Raw genomic sequence first — 15,225 nt, forward strand, 5'->3', positions numbered from 1 at the left:
GAATCTTCCCTGGATTGGCCATAAATCTGCTTACCATACTTACGGCATATGCTAAATCAGACCTTGTACATATCATTGCATACATGACTGAACCTACAGCACTTGCATAAGGTACTTTCATCATGTAATTCTTTTCTTCACTTGTCTCTGGTTTTTGTGACACAGTAAGTTTAAAATGCTGTGCTAAAGGTGTTAATACACTTTTAGCGTTTATCATTCCAAACTTGCCCAAAACTTTTTCAACATATGACTGTTGAGACACACAAATTTGTCTACTTGCCCTGTCTCTTGTTATTTCCATACCAAGCATCATCCTTGCTGGACCAAGGTCTTTCATATCGAACTCTGTTTTAAACTGAGTTTTGAGCTTGGTAATTTCCCTTTTCTCTGTACAGGCTATCAATATATCATCCACGTATAGCATTAGATATATCATTGCATGTGTTTCACCTCGTTTAAAGTATACACACTGATCATATTTGCTTCTATTAAAACCAGCTTCCAACATGAAATCATCAAACCTCTTGTTCCATTGTCTTGGGGACTGTTTTAACCCATACAATGATTTCTTAAGTTTACAGACTTTGTCCTCACTTCCTTCCTCAACAAACCCTTCGGGTTGAATCATGAATATATCTTCTTCTAACTCTCCATGTAGGAAAGCCGTCCCTTACATCCATCTGTTCCAACTCCATGTCCCACCTAGCTGTTATGGCTAATAGAATTCTAATTGATCTGTGTTTTACTACTGGAGAAAATACTTCATGGAAATCAATTCATTCTCTTTGTGTGATTCCATTGGCTACTAATCTTGCCTTCAGCCTTGGTGGTTCAACACCCGTTATTCCATCCTTTCTTTTGAGCACCATTTTGATGCAATCAGTTTCTGTCCTCTCGGTCTCTCCACTAGTGTCCAGGTCTTATTATCTTTTAGTGACTTAATATCTTCTCTCATTGCCTCTAGCCAATTTTCCTTATTCATACCGCTCACAGCTTCCTTGAATGACTTTGGTTCTTCAACCTCTAAACTTTGAGCTGTTATTAAGGCATATGAGATGAGATCAGCATATCCATACCTTTCTGGTGGTTTGATTGCTCTTCTTTCCCTATCTTTTTCAACTTATACCCTTCATCTGCTACCTGTTGAGGTTCCTGTTCTGTTGGTGAATCACCTTGTTCAATTCCACCAGTCACCTCTTCAGTTTCCAACCTTATTCTCCCACCAGCCAATTCAGACTCCTCAGTAGATCTTCCTATTGTTTGATTGCTGATATTTGTCATATCTTTTTCATTAAACACAACATCTCTACTGATAATCATCCTTTTGAATCCAGCTTCCAAGCACCATAGTTTATATCCTTTAATTCCCTTTGGGTATCCAATGAATATGCACTTTATAGCTCTTGGTGCGAGTTTATCTTGTCTTAGATGTGCATAGGCAGTACACCCAAAGACTCTCAAGTGTTTATAGGTTGCTGGTTTTCCTGTCCATAGCTCCTGGGGTGTCTTAAAACCTATGGCAGCGGAGGGACACTTATTGATAAGATAACAGGCTGTGGATACAGCCTCTGCCCAAAAGGTTTTGGGTAAGTTAGCAGTTACTAACATGCACCTTATCCTTTCAAGGATGGTTCTATTCATTCTTTCTGCAAGGATTTTGTTGTGGTGTGCCTCTTACAGTTTTGTGTCTTGTAATCCCTTCTTTTACACAAAACTTGTTGAATTCATCAGATAGGAATTCAAGCCCATTGTCAGTCCTTAGGCATTTTACCTTTCTGCCTAACTGATTTTCCACAAGTGTTTTCCATTCCTTAAACGATTTGAAGGCTTCATCTTTACCTTTCAGAATGTATACCCACACTTTCCTGGAATAATCATCAATGATGCTCATAAATACTTAGCTCCACCTAGTGAGGCTGTCCTTGAAGGTCCCCAAAGATCCGAATGAATATAGTCCAAAGCAGCTTTGGTTCGGTAGGTTGATGTATTGAACCTGACCCTACAAGATTTTCCATATACACATTCTTCACAAAATCCCAGGTCTTCTATTTTATCCCTTTCAAAAGCTCCTTGTTTGCACAATTCAAATAATCCTTGTTCACTGACATGACCTAGCCTTTTATGCCAAAGTTTAGTTTTACTGTCATCATCTCTTGCCACTGTAGTAGCAGATCCAATTATTGTGCTTCCTTCGAGGGAATAGAGACCATTGTTTCTTATTCTCTTCATCATTACTAGAGCACCTTTTGAAACCTTTAATACACCATTTTCTGCCTTGAATGTGTACCCACTTTTATCCAATGTTCCAAGAGATATTAAATTTCTCTTTAGATCTGGAACATACCTTATCTCTTGTAGTATCCTTTCAGTTCCATCATACATTTTAATCCTTACTGACCCGATTCCGAGTACCTTGCAAGCTTTATTGTTTCCAAGCAATACAGAACCATCTTCCATTTGGTTTAGAGTTTCAAACCAATCTCGGTTCGGTGTCATATGATATGAACACCCTGAATCCAATATCCATTCCTTTGAGGAATCCTTATCAGACATTGTTAGGACCTCGGCTGATTCATATCCATCTTGTACAATGGCTGCATCCCCTGATTCAGTCGGTTTTCCGTGGAATTTCTTCTTTCTTTCAGGGCATTCAATCTTGAAATGTTTATCTTTATGACAAAGGAAACATCTCCTTTTAGTCCTAGACTTGGATCTTGCCTTGAACTTATTTCTATAGAATTCCCTCTTTTCAGATCTTCCACGAACCGTCAGTCCTTCACCTGATTCATCTTCTTTGTTCTCGGATTTCTTCTTTAGTTCTTTAGAAACCAGTGCCGTTTGTACTTCTTCCAAGGACAAAGATTATCTTCCGAATATCAATGTATCTGCGATATTCTCATATTCCTTGGGTAGAGATCTTAACAGCAACAATCCTTGATCTTCATCCTCAATCTTTATCTCAATATTTTCGAGATCAAGAATTACTTTATTAAAATCATCTATGTGATCTTCCAGAGACTTCCCAGGCAACATCTTAAATGTATAGAGTCTCTGCTTCAAGTATAGTCGATTTGCCAATGACTTTGTCATGTATAAGTGTTCTAATTTTAGTCCAAATTGCAGCTGCCGATTTTTCTTTCGAGACTTCCCTTAGGACTCTATCTCCAAGATTTAGGATCAGAACACTGTGGGCTTTATTAAGAATATCTTTCTTATCTTTCTCAGATATCGAAGAGGATAGTGTCTTCTCTCCCAAAAGGGCCTCATCCAATCCTTGATGGACCAGCAGTGTGTGCATCTTTAGACGCCACAGACCAAAATCATTTTTTCCGGTAAACCTCTCGACTTCATATCTTGCAGATGCCATACTCCTTTCAACCTGGCTCTGATACCACTTTGTTATAATTCAATCTCGATCTTTATTGAATTAATTCGTCTCAATATCCAAGATCACATGAACCGATTACGAACAAGATCAAATGAATAAGAAATGCGATCAAAGTACACCAAGATTTAACGTGGTTCGACAATATGTCTACATCCACGGACAAGCAGCACCTGATTCCTTCTTTATTCCGATGATAAGCACCTTAGTGGTGGAATTACAAACATATGAATCAATCTCGCAGCACTCCACTCAATATACTCGTAGAAGAGTTTTAAACACCAAGAGATATACTCCCCGTTCTTGAGTGCTTTACAACAGTAAGAAAACAAAACTGAAGAATTACAAAAAAGATTAAAAAACCTTCCGCAGTGCTATATATATATATATATATATATATATATATATATATATATATATATATATATATATATATATATATATATATATCCTTTCAAACCGCAACAACTGCTTGTGGACTTGTCAATGCTATGAGATAATATCCACAAAGTGCTTTCAATTTTTTTATGTGGACATCAAACTGCATAAAGCTGTAATGTTTGATTATTTATTTTTTTTCCCGAGCCAATTGCCAACAAATCAAAACTTCGAAGAGCATCATCATGGACAACTCTAGGGGGTTGAGGGCCTGAGGCCGAGTGAATGTAGATGATTTAGACTCGAATCCAAGCAGCAATATTTGCATGGTTGATAGACGAGCTCTCCTTGATTCCAACCGTCCATTACAAATGTCACTGGGTTTTCTAAGGAGCTTGTCCGAGTGCTTGATACCACCGCTGTCATTGCAATATTAGTCCTTTAAGTTGGTTTGTTTTAGATTTCAGTCATACAACTTGTCAAAGTTTTATTTTCATTTTATAAATGTGATTTTTTTTAGTCTTTTTTTCTGAAGCCAATAAATACATCAAATTTTGCTTATTTTACATTAATGTTTTCTTATGTGACTCATGTGACGAGAATAAAACAGATATTACATACATTAAAATCCACTTAAGCAAAAATATAGAGAAATGACAGGTTTTTTCCTCTCATTTTTTGAAATATTGAATGTGATTTTGCTTTATTTTGCTATTTTATTTTTGTTTTGATTAATTAATATGCATAATATATGTTTTATTCTATTGATATGAACAATATAGAAGAGCATTGATGTCAAACGCACAATATTCAATGTATTTAGGGGGTTTCGGTGGAAAAAATTACCAAAAAAAATCCATGTTATTAGATGAAAACAAATTTTTGACAATTTACAAAATTACATGACTAAAATATAAAATAGATCAATTTACAGGACATAAATTGTAATTTTTCATTTAAACACGCCATACATATGAAATGCGTGGACGTCACTTAATGCTTCAGCTGGTAGGAAGATGTCTGGTAGCTGTGCCTAGGGATGGTAATATGTCGGATTCTTGTATTAAACCAGCCTAGTTTGGGTGGGTTGGATAATTACGGTTCGGTTCGGTTTTTTTGTAATACGGTTCGGTTTTTACGGCCGGTTATATACGGTTGGCTAAAATTTGTTGAGAGATAAAATTATATGTCACTTTATGTCTTTAAAATCTAAATCATAGTATTTTTCAAATATTTAATTTGTGAGACTTGATCATATATATATATATATATATATATATATATATATATATATATATATATATATATATATATATTTATATTTATATATTTATATTACCTGTGTTGTGTATAAACATGTCATACGAATATAATAACTATATATAACTAATTAACCATGTAAACACGGAAAATGCCTGAATCCAACGGAATATTCAGTAATAAGAATGATAACAAGGTGTCAATTAGCTCGAATGGAACACAAATAATCTTACGAAATATTAAAGAAATATATACAGAAAAAAAGAGAACGTCGACTGATGAGTGGTGAGAAATAAGAGAAAACGATCGGATTGAAAAATTGAGGGTTAATGATACTAAGTTCCTAAATCTTAATAGGCCCATTATATATAAAAAGACTTATATTTAACAATAATATGACCCATTATACATAAAAATCTTATATTTAACAAAAATATGGCCGGTTCGGTTTTTCGGTTTTTTTGGGGCTTAAAACCGAAAACCGAACCGAAAAACCGAACTTTATATATTTTAAAACCATAACCGACCGAAAAACCGATAAAACCGAACCATTTAAACCGAATTATTCGGTTCGATCGGTTTTTTCGGTTTTTCGGGTTTTATGCCCACCCCTAGTTGGATCAGGTTAAATGAGTCTATATATATACTATTAATAATATCTTAATCCCTAATCTCAGGCCAATTTAACCGGTGGGGAGGGTATGTGGTGGGTATGGCTAAACCCAAGACTCGTCCCATGAAGAACCCGTCCCACCCCGGTTAAATATTTTTCGGCTCTGCTCCACCTCGAATACGAAATCGGGCCGGGTATACCCGTGAAACCTGAATTTTTAAAAATAAAAAAAATAATCTTTCTTCTCACATGACTGAATTATGAAACAGACAAACCTCTAAATAAAACACAATAGAAAATTAATTCATGTGTTCGACTACACCTAATAATAACACAAAGTATTTTCACGACATAAAGAATTACATAAAAAAAAAGAGTTACTAGCTCTCCAAAAAAAATCTCGACGTCCCAAAAAATAAGTTGTAACATAACTTAAACAGATCAATATAAAATCAACGAGTAGGCAATATTTCAGACACATTCTTCGGGATCATCTTCCTCTTCATCAAGAATGGTGGGACATGTTGGTAAACTACTTGAAGAATTAACTACAAAATTAAAGGAGTAAATTAAAAAAATAAAACAGTAATTTAAAATTGTAAAAAATTGTAATTTAAAGAGAGAAAGTGCAGTAACAAAATTAAAATAAAACTGTGATTTATTTATCTTTCACCTCACCCCACAACCATCTTCGCGAGCATATACATGCCTCCAAAATCATTGGGTTAAGTCTACTAAGATGAAGACAAACTATTCTTCCATTATTGCTAAAAGCTTATTCAAATGCAACAGTTAAATATATGAATAACTAAGACCGTTATGGTTGAGGTGAGCTACTAAAAAAATGAAAATTAATAAAACTAAAACCCTAGAGTATTTATATCCATATATATAGGGCGGGTATGGGGAGGACGAATATTAGAGGACTCATGACCCGCCCCATGACCCATTTAGTATGCCCAAACCCGCCCCATACGCATGGTTACATTACAGGTCTGTGTAAAACCCGAACCCATTGACATCCCTATTTACAACCCAACATGAAAAGAAACTGTGCCCAAGAGCTATAAGTGGATATTTTATCATGTATGCTAAAATTTTAAAGGTACATATTATATTGTCCATCTTATAAAAATAGAATTGTGGAATCAATAAATATAAAATTCCTTGAAAACGACTTGATTAGTGGGAGTGATCATTCAAATGACATAGTTTTTTTAGAATATCACATTTATGCACAAACATCTTATTCAAATGATATATTGGTTGCTATCACACCACTCAAGACCAAACAAGTGTTAGAAAATCATTTACTGAAGTTCCACAAATTGTTGACGAAAATTCAGTAGATCAAGTTGTTAATGAAAAAAAAAACAATTGTTGATCAACCAAACAACCTAAGGAGATTTATTAGAATAAGAAGATCGGCGATATCTAATGATTATGTCATGTATTTACAAGAATCAGACTTTAATATCAGAGCCAAAATTATCCTGAAACATTTTTACAAGACATGAGTTGTAATGAGTCAAAAGTATAGTTTAATGTTATGAAAGAATAGATGAATTATATGGCATTTAATGGAGTCTTGTATCTTGTTCAATTGCCCGATGATGTAAAAGTCCATTTGATGTAAATAAGTCTTCAAAAGAAAAAAAGACTCATTAGACAAAATTGAAAGATATAAAACAAGATTCGTCGCTAAAATATTCACTCAGCATGAAAGAGTTGAATATAAGAAAAAAATTTCTCCAGTATCTAAGAAAGATTCTCTCTGTATCATTCTAGCATTAATTGCACATGTTGGCTTAGATTTACAACATATGAATGTGAAAGATAAGAAATTAATTATCGAGCACATTAGTACGAAAATGATGATTGCAGATACTTTGACTAAAAAGGCATGCCACTATTAAAATTTAAAGATCATACAGAAATTATGAGACTTGGTTCTTTTATGTAATTTTGTTGTAAGAACAAATTAATAAAACTCTAATGTGATATTTTTCTCACATTTAGTGTGCACACGTTCATTGATTCGAGAAATATCATTAAATTTGGACCCCGAATAAACATAGAGTTTATTTATTAAGTTATATAAATTTGAGATACATAAAGCATTTTAATACATGGAAGATAATACTTGTTTTTAGAGGACATAAAATCATAATTCATATGTTTTGTTTTCTCGTAAATGAGATATGTATGGGCTAAGTGGGTGAATGTAATAAAAAATGGCTCATATCAAAGGAAGAATAAACGTGTAGGAAATGACGACGGTCATAAGCTTACATTTTTTACAAACGGTACATGCGTCGCCTCAACTTTAGAAATTGAGACGTGCATATGCATCTTCTTTTTACTATCGAGCTCCCGACCAATTCATTGATAGTATGAGAAATTCTTATAAATAACAGTGATTGAGGTTCCTAAACAGACACCTCATAAGAATAAAAATATACCATCTACTATGAGAGTTGAAGTGCTTAGAAGACTTCAATCAGAAAAAGGCAAAATACTTACAAATTATTCGATAGGCGGAAGTAATACTCGATCCACTTCTGCATATTTTTTATCATGTTCATAGATGTGTGAAAACATGATTTTGTTGAGAAAACTATAACATCCCGATGTAACATTGACTAACCCTTAACATCCTAAAGTTTGGTACTATCATTTTAGACAATACGTTTCATATATTTTGGCAGCATGTTTGGTTGGTCTTGAATTGGAATCGATGGAGCAAAAACACAGCAACAATTATAAAAATTGGAGACTAAGACAAGAAGATTAACCAAAATATACATTGAGACCAACGACCAGTTCAAAGAATTGGGTGATTTGTTAAAGATGTGAGTGGACAACACGTACAATAAGCTCTGAATAATCAAATGGAGAATCCAAAAAAACATTTTGAGGTGGTTGTCGGGAATCACTCTCAAATTAGACATGAAATATATATATAATTATATATATATATATATATATATATATATATATATATATATATATATATATATAATTATATATAGGTGAGTAACACCTCATTGGTGCTCACATAGATGTGCACGGTATGTGATATATATATATATATGAATTTCGTTCATCCTTTTGGTCATCATTGGCCAACTTCCACGAAATGTCACCTCGCCTTAGTGTATATTTATATGTAAAAAAATTGTTGTCCTTTAACAATGAATTAATATTTATTATGTTCACATGTCACAATAATTTGTTGAATTAATGTTGTCTGTTTCACATATTTGGATATTTATTAATTCATTTGTATGTTTAATTCACATTATCGTTGATTTATTTATTTATTTATTGAAAGCTAAGTTTTTATGCCAAGAATCTCTTGGCCTAATGACAAAAGTGACATCCCCGAAACCCATATGATATCGAGCTTAAATCTTACGTGTGAGTAGTATTTTTATTAGATAAAAAAAAAAATTTGCCCCCATTTTATATAAGAAAAAATAAATAAATTCGTAAAACCGATGAAAATAATTATATTTCTAAAAAATTTAACTACTTCACCAATTCTAGAAGAATCCATTTTCAAAAAATTATTTTACAAGATTAATCCCGTCCCACACGTTGGACGGTTCAAATGCAGCATTCCTTCTTCAGCGGTCAAACTTGGCAATTTGTTTTGCTACCTCTCCAATCATTTATACCAATTACTATGCACACACGGTATGTATGTGTACAGTTTTTTTTATCATTATCGAGACACTATAGTGAAATTTGACAAATTATCGAGAGAACAAAGTGCCATTTGAATTGTTGTAATTAAAAAAAATAAAACAAAAGTATTTATTGAAATTAAAAAAAATAAAATAATAATAAAAGTGTAATATTGATATCACATAAATGCAAAATTGGAAGAGATTATTAAGAATCTTTATAATAGAGACAAAATGGTGTCTTGGTCGATTTTTTGCTCTTCTAATTTCACTCTTATGTGATATCAATATTACATGTAATACGAACTTTTAATAGAATCCATTTTGTAGAATCTGAATTAGCATCTAGCCAGCTTTTTGATTTCAGTTAAAAACACAAAACTGATTTTTTTAAGTAAAAAATCAGTAAGAACTTTTTCCAATTATTGCAAACACTCTTTTGATTAAACTTTAAATGAAATCTATTTCTATAAAAATTATTGCAGAACTTATTCGATTAAAAACTTGCATTTCATCTATTTTCACATTAAAAATCATAAGTCGTTCTCATCAAATTTAACTTTTTTGAGTCGTCATTGGATTAACATCATTCTAAAATTTTCTAACAGTATTTAATTGCATGTAATTTTTAAAGTAAATTATATTCTATTATAAATTTATGTAGTTTCATGTAGTACAAACATATAAAAGAAAATTCACATTTTTTTTATCAATCAATTCACGATATTAGTTTACTAATTTTTTTTTTTTTCGATTCTTATAATTTCTCATCGGAAGCTAATATATGACACGAAAACATTATGACAGTTCACTGAAATTTGCTGGCATAACGATGTAATTGAAAAACAAATTTATTGAATTACGTTTGTGGATTGACGATAACATGAAATGTTTTTATCACAATATTTGTAAATGTTAAATGAGTAAGTCTCTTGTGAGACGGTCTCACGAGTCTTTACCTGTGAGACGAGTAACTCTACCGATATTCACAATAAAAAATAATACTCTTAGCATAAAAAATAATATTTTTTCATAGATAACATAAATAAGAAATCTGTCTCATAAAATACGACTTGTCACGTTTAAATTCTACAAAATCAATTGGATAACATAAATAAGAAATCTGTCTCATAAAATACGACTTGTCACGTTTAATTAAATTCTACAAAATCATGGGTGTGCACGTAATTTGGGAAGTTGGTGAAAAATCCTCAATCAAAACATTTATTTGGGTTCACTCCTTACCCACAAAATTGTGATACTATGTCATACAAAACCCTTCATGTGGAAATGTGGTACCCTTCATGTGGAAATATGATACTAAAAAAGTACCCGAAGACTGAACACAAAAAAAAACGACGAAGAGGGACTGAAGGCCAATTTCCCGTAATTTCAAATACACTTGTTTCTATTCTCTGTGTCCGAACTCCGATGCACAGACGCTCCCCACTCGCGACGACTTTATTTTGAACCAAATTTCTATGATTTATGTGTTCAAATTTCTATGATTTATGTGTGTGTTTATATATATATATATATCCTCTGATTTTACTCTCTCATATTTCCACTTTTTTAAGAAAAAATGTTTCTGTACCATCCTCTGTAATCTGTATATGCTAACCCAACACAAACGGTGACACTGACTTCTCCTCTTGATATTTTCGCCAATTTCGAAATAATTGAATCAATATGTTCTAGATTTTAAGCAAAACCCTCGTTTGTTTTCCTCCTTTTTATTGACGACTTTTTTATTCTAAGCAGTTGTTCGTTCCAGGTAATCCACCGATGTGGAGTTTCTATTTCTTGACGTGGTATTTCTTGCTTCTTTCACGCTATTTTTTTTTTGTTTAATTTCTGGTCTCAAATGATTCTCCCCCTTTTTTGGCTGGTTGTTCGTGTGATTGGGGTGGGGATTCAAGGATTTTTGTTTTACATGAGTTTACTTGAGAAGCCCTTTCACATGCATTTTGGGTATGTATGGGTGAGTTGATAAATTATATTTCCGTGTCAATTCACACAAAATGCGGGAAAATAAGACCTGTTGTATGCTGAGAAAAGTTGGGCTTGTTATGTTTCAGGATTCAGGAATTTTCATTGTTAGTAAATTTTCCTCTGGATGATTTGAAAACCTACTATTTGTAGTAGATGCAAAAAGTCCTTATTTGGCTTATTTTTTCCTTAATTCCAAATCTAAGATTCAGTACATCTTAGTTTTTATCCTTTCTCTTAAAGAAATGATTAAATTTAGTTTTTTTATAATAATTATTTTCTTTTTCTCCTACGGGCAAGCATTGATGGGTTCTTATAACGAGCAGGTGCAGGGTTTAGACACCAAGGGGTCTTCAACTTTGTGATCAAATACTATAAATAGTGCTCTAAAATTTGATTGTGCCAATCCTTTAACTTTTCACGCGGTTACTCGCCTACATTTTGGAATACTTCAAATACAATATTTTTTGTTGAACAGAGTATTTGTTTGTTGGGTGGTTTGTCAAACACATTTGCTTTGAGGCAGTAGGCAACTTGGTTTCATCTTTACTGTAAGAAAATGCTGGTTCCCTAACATCATTCGACAATGTTGCACAATTAGATGGTCTGCGGAAGGCAAGGGATCATAGATTGTGAAGTGCTTTATTAGTGACCGATCTCTGAACGTAGCTGCACCAGTTATAAACCCTCTGTGCCGTATATAACTAGTACAAGCAAGTGTTGAAAATCCTAGATGAATGATGATTCAGTGTTATTTTCATTACTTCATTTAATATGTCTTGCATTTGTTTTATTTGGACCTATTACAGGCTTGTGTTCGTACCAGTTGTCTTTGCTTCCAATGGCGAGTGGAGCGTCTTATTATGATGACTTGCGAAACAAACCTGAGGTCGTTGATCCACCGCAAAACGAGGAGATGTTGGATGTTGGAGAACATGTCAAGGATAGTGGTCAAGCTGCCATAAAATCCGATGTCACTGTCTCAAGCAGTGTCCGGGAGCTGCTGGAATGTCCAGTTTGTTTAAATGCTATGTACCCACCCATTCATCAGGTGCAGCAATCTTCTATCTGAGATTTGAAGTATGAGATTTGTGACATCGGTTTTTTTGTCGCTTTCTTATATCTATGTCAATAGACTCAGTGCCATGTGCATAATTCTAGGTTTGCCACCGATTTTTATTATTTCTTAGATACTTATATGTATACTCAATAAGACAAAGATGACAATTACGACATAATCGGGCAGATCTTTCCTTCAATGAGAATAGCATGAAACACATGTTTCTTAGTCTCAGTCGTGGAAGAGTATGTGGAACGGTTTTCTTCTGTTTGGTTTGGGTGTGTTGTGGGATGTGGGCAGGGTTGAGGTTGAATCTTTCGTATTAAGAACCCCAGGATTTTTCATTTCTGTAATCAATGTCTACCATTTTGTTTCTGCAGTGCTCCAATGGTCACACATTGTGTTCTGGTTGCAAACCAAGGGTTCACAACCGTTGCCCAACTTGCAGGCATGAACTTGGTAACATCAGATGTCTTGCATTGGAGAAGGTGGCTGCATCTCTCGAGCTTCCATGTAAATATCAAGATTACGGGTGTATAGGAATCTATCCTTACTACAGCAAGCTTAAACATGAATCCCAATGCACTTTTAGACCTTACAATTGTCCTTATGCCGGCTCAGAATGCTCAGTTATTGGTGATATTCCATTTCTTGTGAATCACTTGAAAGATGATCACAAAGTTGATATGCATAATGGCAGTACTTTTAACCATCGCTACGTGAAATCAAATCCGCATGAGGTCGAGAATGCCACTTGGATGCTTACGGTGATGAAAATTTTCCATTGCCACTTCTTTTATTATTTGATTTGTGATGGTAGTATCAGGCTCTCTAATTTGTAGAGATACTGCGTGGCATGGTTTGGAGCTTTTAACAGCTTATGGTTGTCACTAAATCCTGAACACCTCCAACATAAGCACGAAGCTTACTTTTTAGCTTAGACATGCCTCTATTTGTATGGCGCTTTCAACTTAAACTAAAAATTTACAATTTTACCCATATATTTCAAAAATCTCTCAAAATTATTTTTAGAAAATGTATGCTCAAATCATTCTCTTGCAATTCAAATTACGAGTTAAAGCACGATTATTACTTAGTCACCTATTTCTTCTCTTTTTCTTTCAAAATAGCATCATTTATTTATTTTATATTTCTCAATACAACATCACTTTATTGCATATTGCGTCACATTTTAGAAACATATTCAAATTCAAAAATGTTAGAAATACTCGCCGTGAAGTTTTTAGTTGAGTTGAGGTTGGGCTAAAGCACAACCGAATGCCACCACCATGACTGATTTTTCCCTGATTTTATTTCGCTTCAACTAATCTAACTTTTGATATCTTGTTCTTGTTGCTTTTTAAAGGTCCATGTGTACCTTCAGGGACTCCCTCGATTATAGTTGTAGCCTCATGTTAGATAGTTCAAGTCATTTTACCCTAACTAACTTTTTAGATCGATTTCTGTGTAGGATCAGATATTCCAGTTCTCATACTTATACATTCCTCCTTTTTTGCCCCCAGGTTTTCAGTTGTTTTGGGCAGTATTTCTGCCTGCATTTTGAAGCATTTCAGCTTGGAGTGGCACCCGTATATATAGCATTTTTGCGGTTCATGGGCGATGACAATGAGGCAAAAAACTATAGCTACAGTCTTGAGGTTGGAGGAAATGGGAGGAAAGCAATATGGCATGGAGTGCCAAGAAGTATTCGAGACAACCATCGGAAGGTACGTGATAGTTTTGATGGGTTGATCATTCAACGTAACATGGCACTATTTTTCTCCGGTGGAGACAGGAAAGAACTGAAGCTCAGGGTTACAGGCCGGATTTGGAAAGAGCAGTAACATTCTTGTAGCTCTCATAGCTTTATCTATTGTTTCATTATAGAAGTATCGTGCGTTCCTCAAGCACAGTGGATCTTATTGTCGTGTATTTTGAAGTTTAGGAGGCAGACAGACTATCTTTTTGCTCGTCCATGCATCAGATGCACAAACTGGGAATATTTTTCTCGTTAGTTCTGTGCTACGGGCGGGCTGTAGGACATCATTCACGGGTCATCCTGTATTTCTGTGCTTGAAATAACTTCCTTAAAGTTATCAAGAAACATGAGTTATCGAGTATTGGATGTGTAGTTTTTGTTTTGGATTTTAATCTGTGAGAAATGGAATATTTGTTTATTTTTTTAATATAATCTTATTTTTAAACTAGCTATCATAAATTGACAATTTTAGCAATTTGGATAATAAATATTAAAGTATATATTATTACAAATTTAGCACCAAAATTATAAATCCTCAAAATGAAATATTTTAGCTTAAAATTTCCACATTATCACTTATTACCAACAAATACTTCTTCAAAACAGTCAATAGAAATTAATAAAATCAATTACAACAAATTTATCACTACAAATCAGATAAAATAATTCTATAGTTGTAAAAATTATATATTTGTAAAATCAATTTGGTTTTGAATTATTTTGTTTATCTAAATTTTGAACAAAACCATTTTTTTTGTTTGATAAATTTTTAAAACAAATCTAAACCTCTAAACCTTGAGCAGAAAATGAACCAAACAACTTTGTGGAAGCAAGTAAAATTTGAAAGATACTTTGAAAGTATCGATTATGATTTTAGGTGAATTGCGTTTTCTTGAATCTATGACTATATTATTTTGACGATTAATTGTAGTCATTTTCACCAAAATTTTGTAATTAAATAATTAATATCATTGTAAATAATTTATAATTACAATGTTAAACGAATGTATATATATTATTACGGGAATTTGTTTTTAACAGCAAGATTAAATTAAACATAATAGTAATCATTTAATTATATAATTTGGACAA

General features: G+C 33.3%; 1 protein-coding gene across 5 annotated transcripts; it reads left to right on the forward strand.

Annotated features, from left to right (window-relative positions):
* The first annotated feature begins 10,859 nt into the window (after positions 1–10,859).
* On the forward strand, positions 10,860–14,515 carry LOC140813495 (E3 ubiquitin-protein ligase DIS1-like). 5 transcript variants are annotated; one of them, XM_073171989.1, is made up of 5 exons: positions 10,863–11,012; positions 11,087–11,136; positions 12,124–12,365; positions 12,755–13,141; positions 13,898–14,515. In XM_073171989.1, the coding sequence occupies exons 3-5, from the start codon at positions 12,156–12,158 to the stop codon at positions 14,216–14,218; spliced, it is 918 nt and encodes a 305-aa protein (XP_073028090.1). In that variant the 5' UTR covers positions 10,863–11,012; positions 11,087–11,136; positions 12,124–12,155; the 3' UTR covers positions 14,219–14,515. The 5 variants fall into 5 exon arrangements, with proteins under 5 accessions (XP_073028088.1, XP_073028090.1, XP_073028089.1 ...); XM_073171988.1 differs by having other exon boundaries at positions 10,864–10,958; XM_073171990.1 differs by having other exon boundaries at positions 10,940–10,958; positions 11,100–11,136.
* The last annotated feature ends 710 nt before the right edge of the window (positions 14,516–15,225 follow it).

Source organism: Primulina eburnea, chromosome 15 (genome assembly GCF_022965805.1).
Source record: "Primulina eburnea isolate SZY01 chromosome 15, ASM2296580v1, whole genome shotgun sequence".
Taxonomy (NCBI): Eukaryota; Viridiplantae; Streptophyta; class Magnoliopsida; order Lamiales; family Gesneriaceae; genus Primulina; species Primulina eburnea.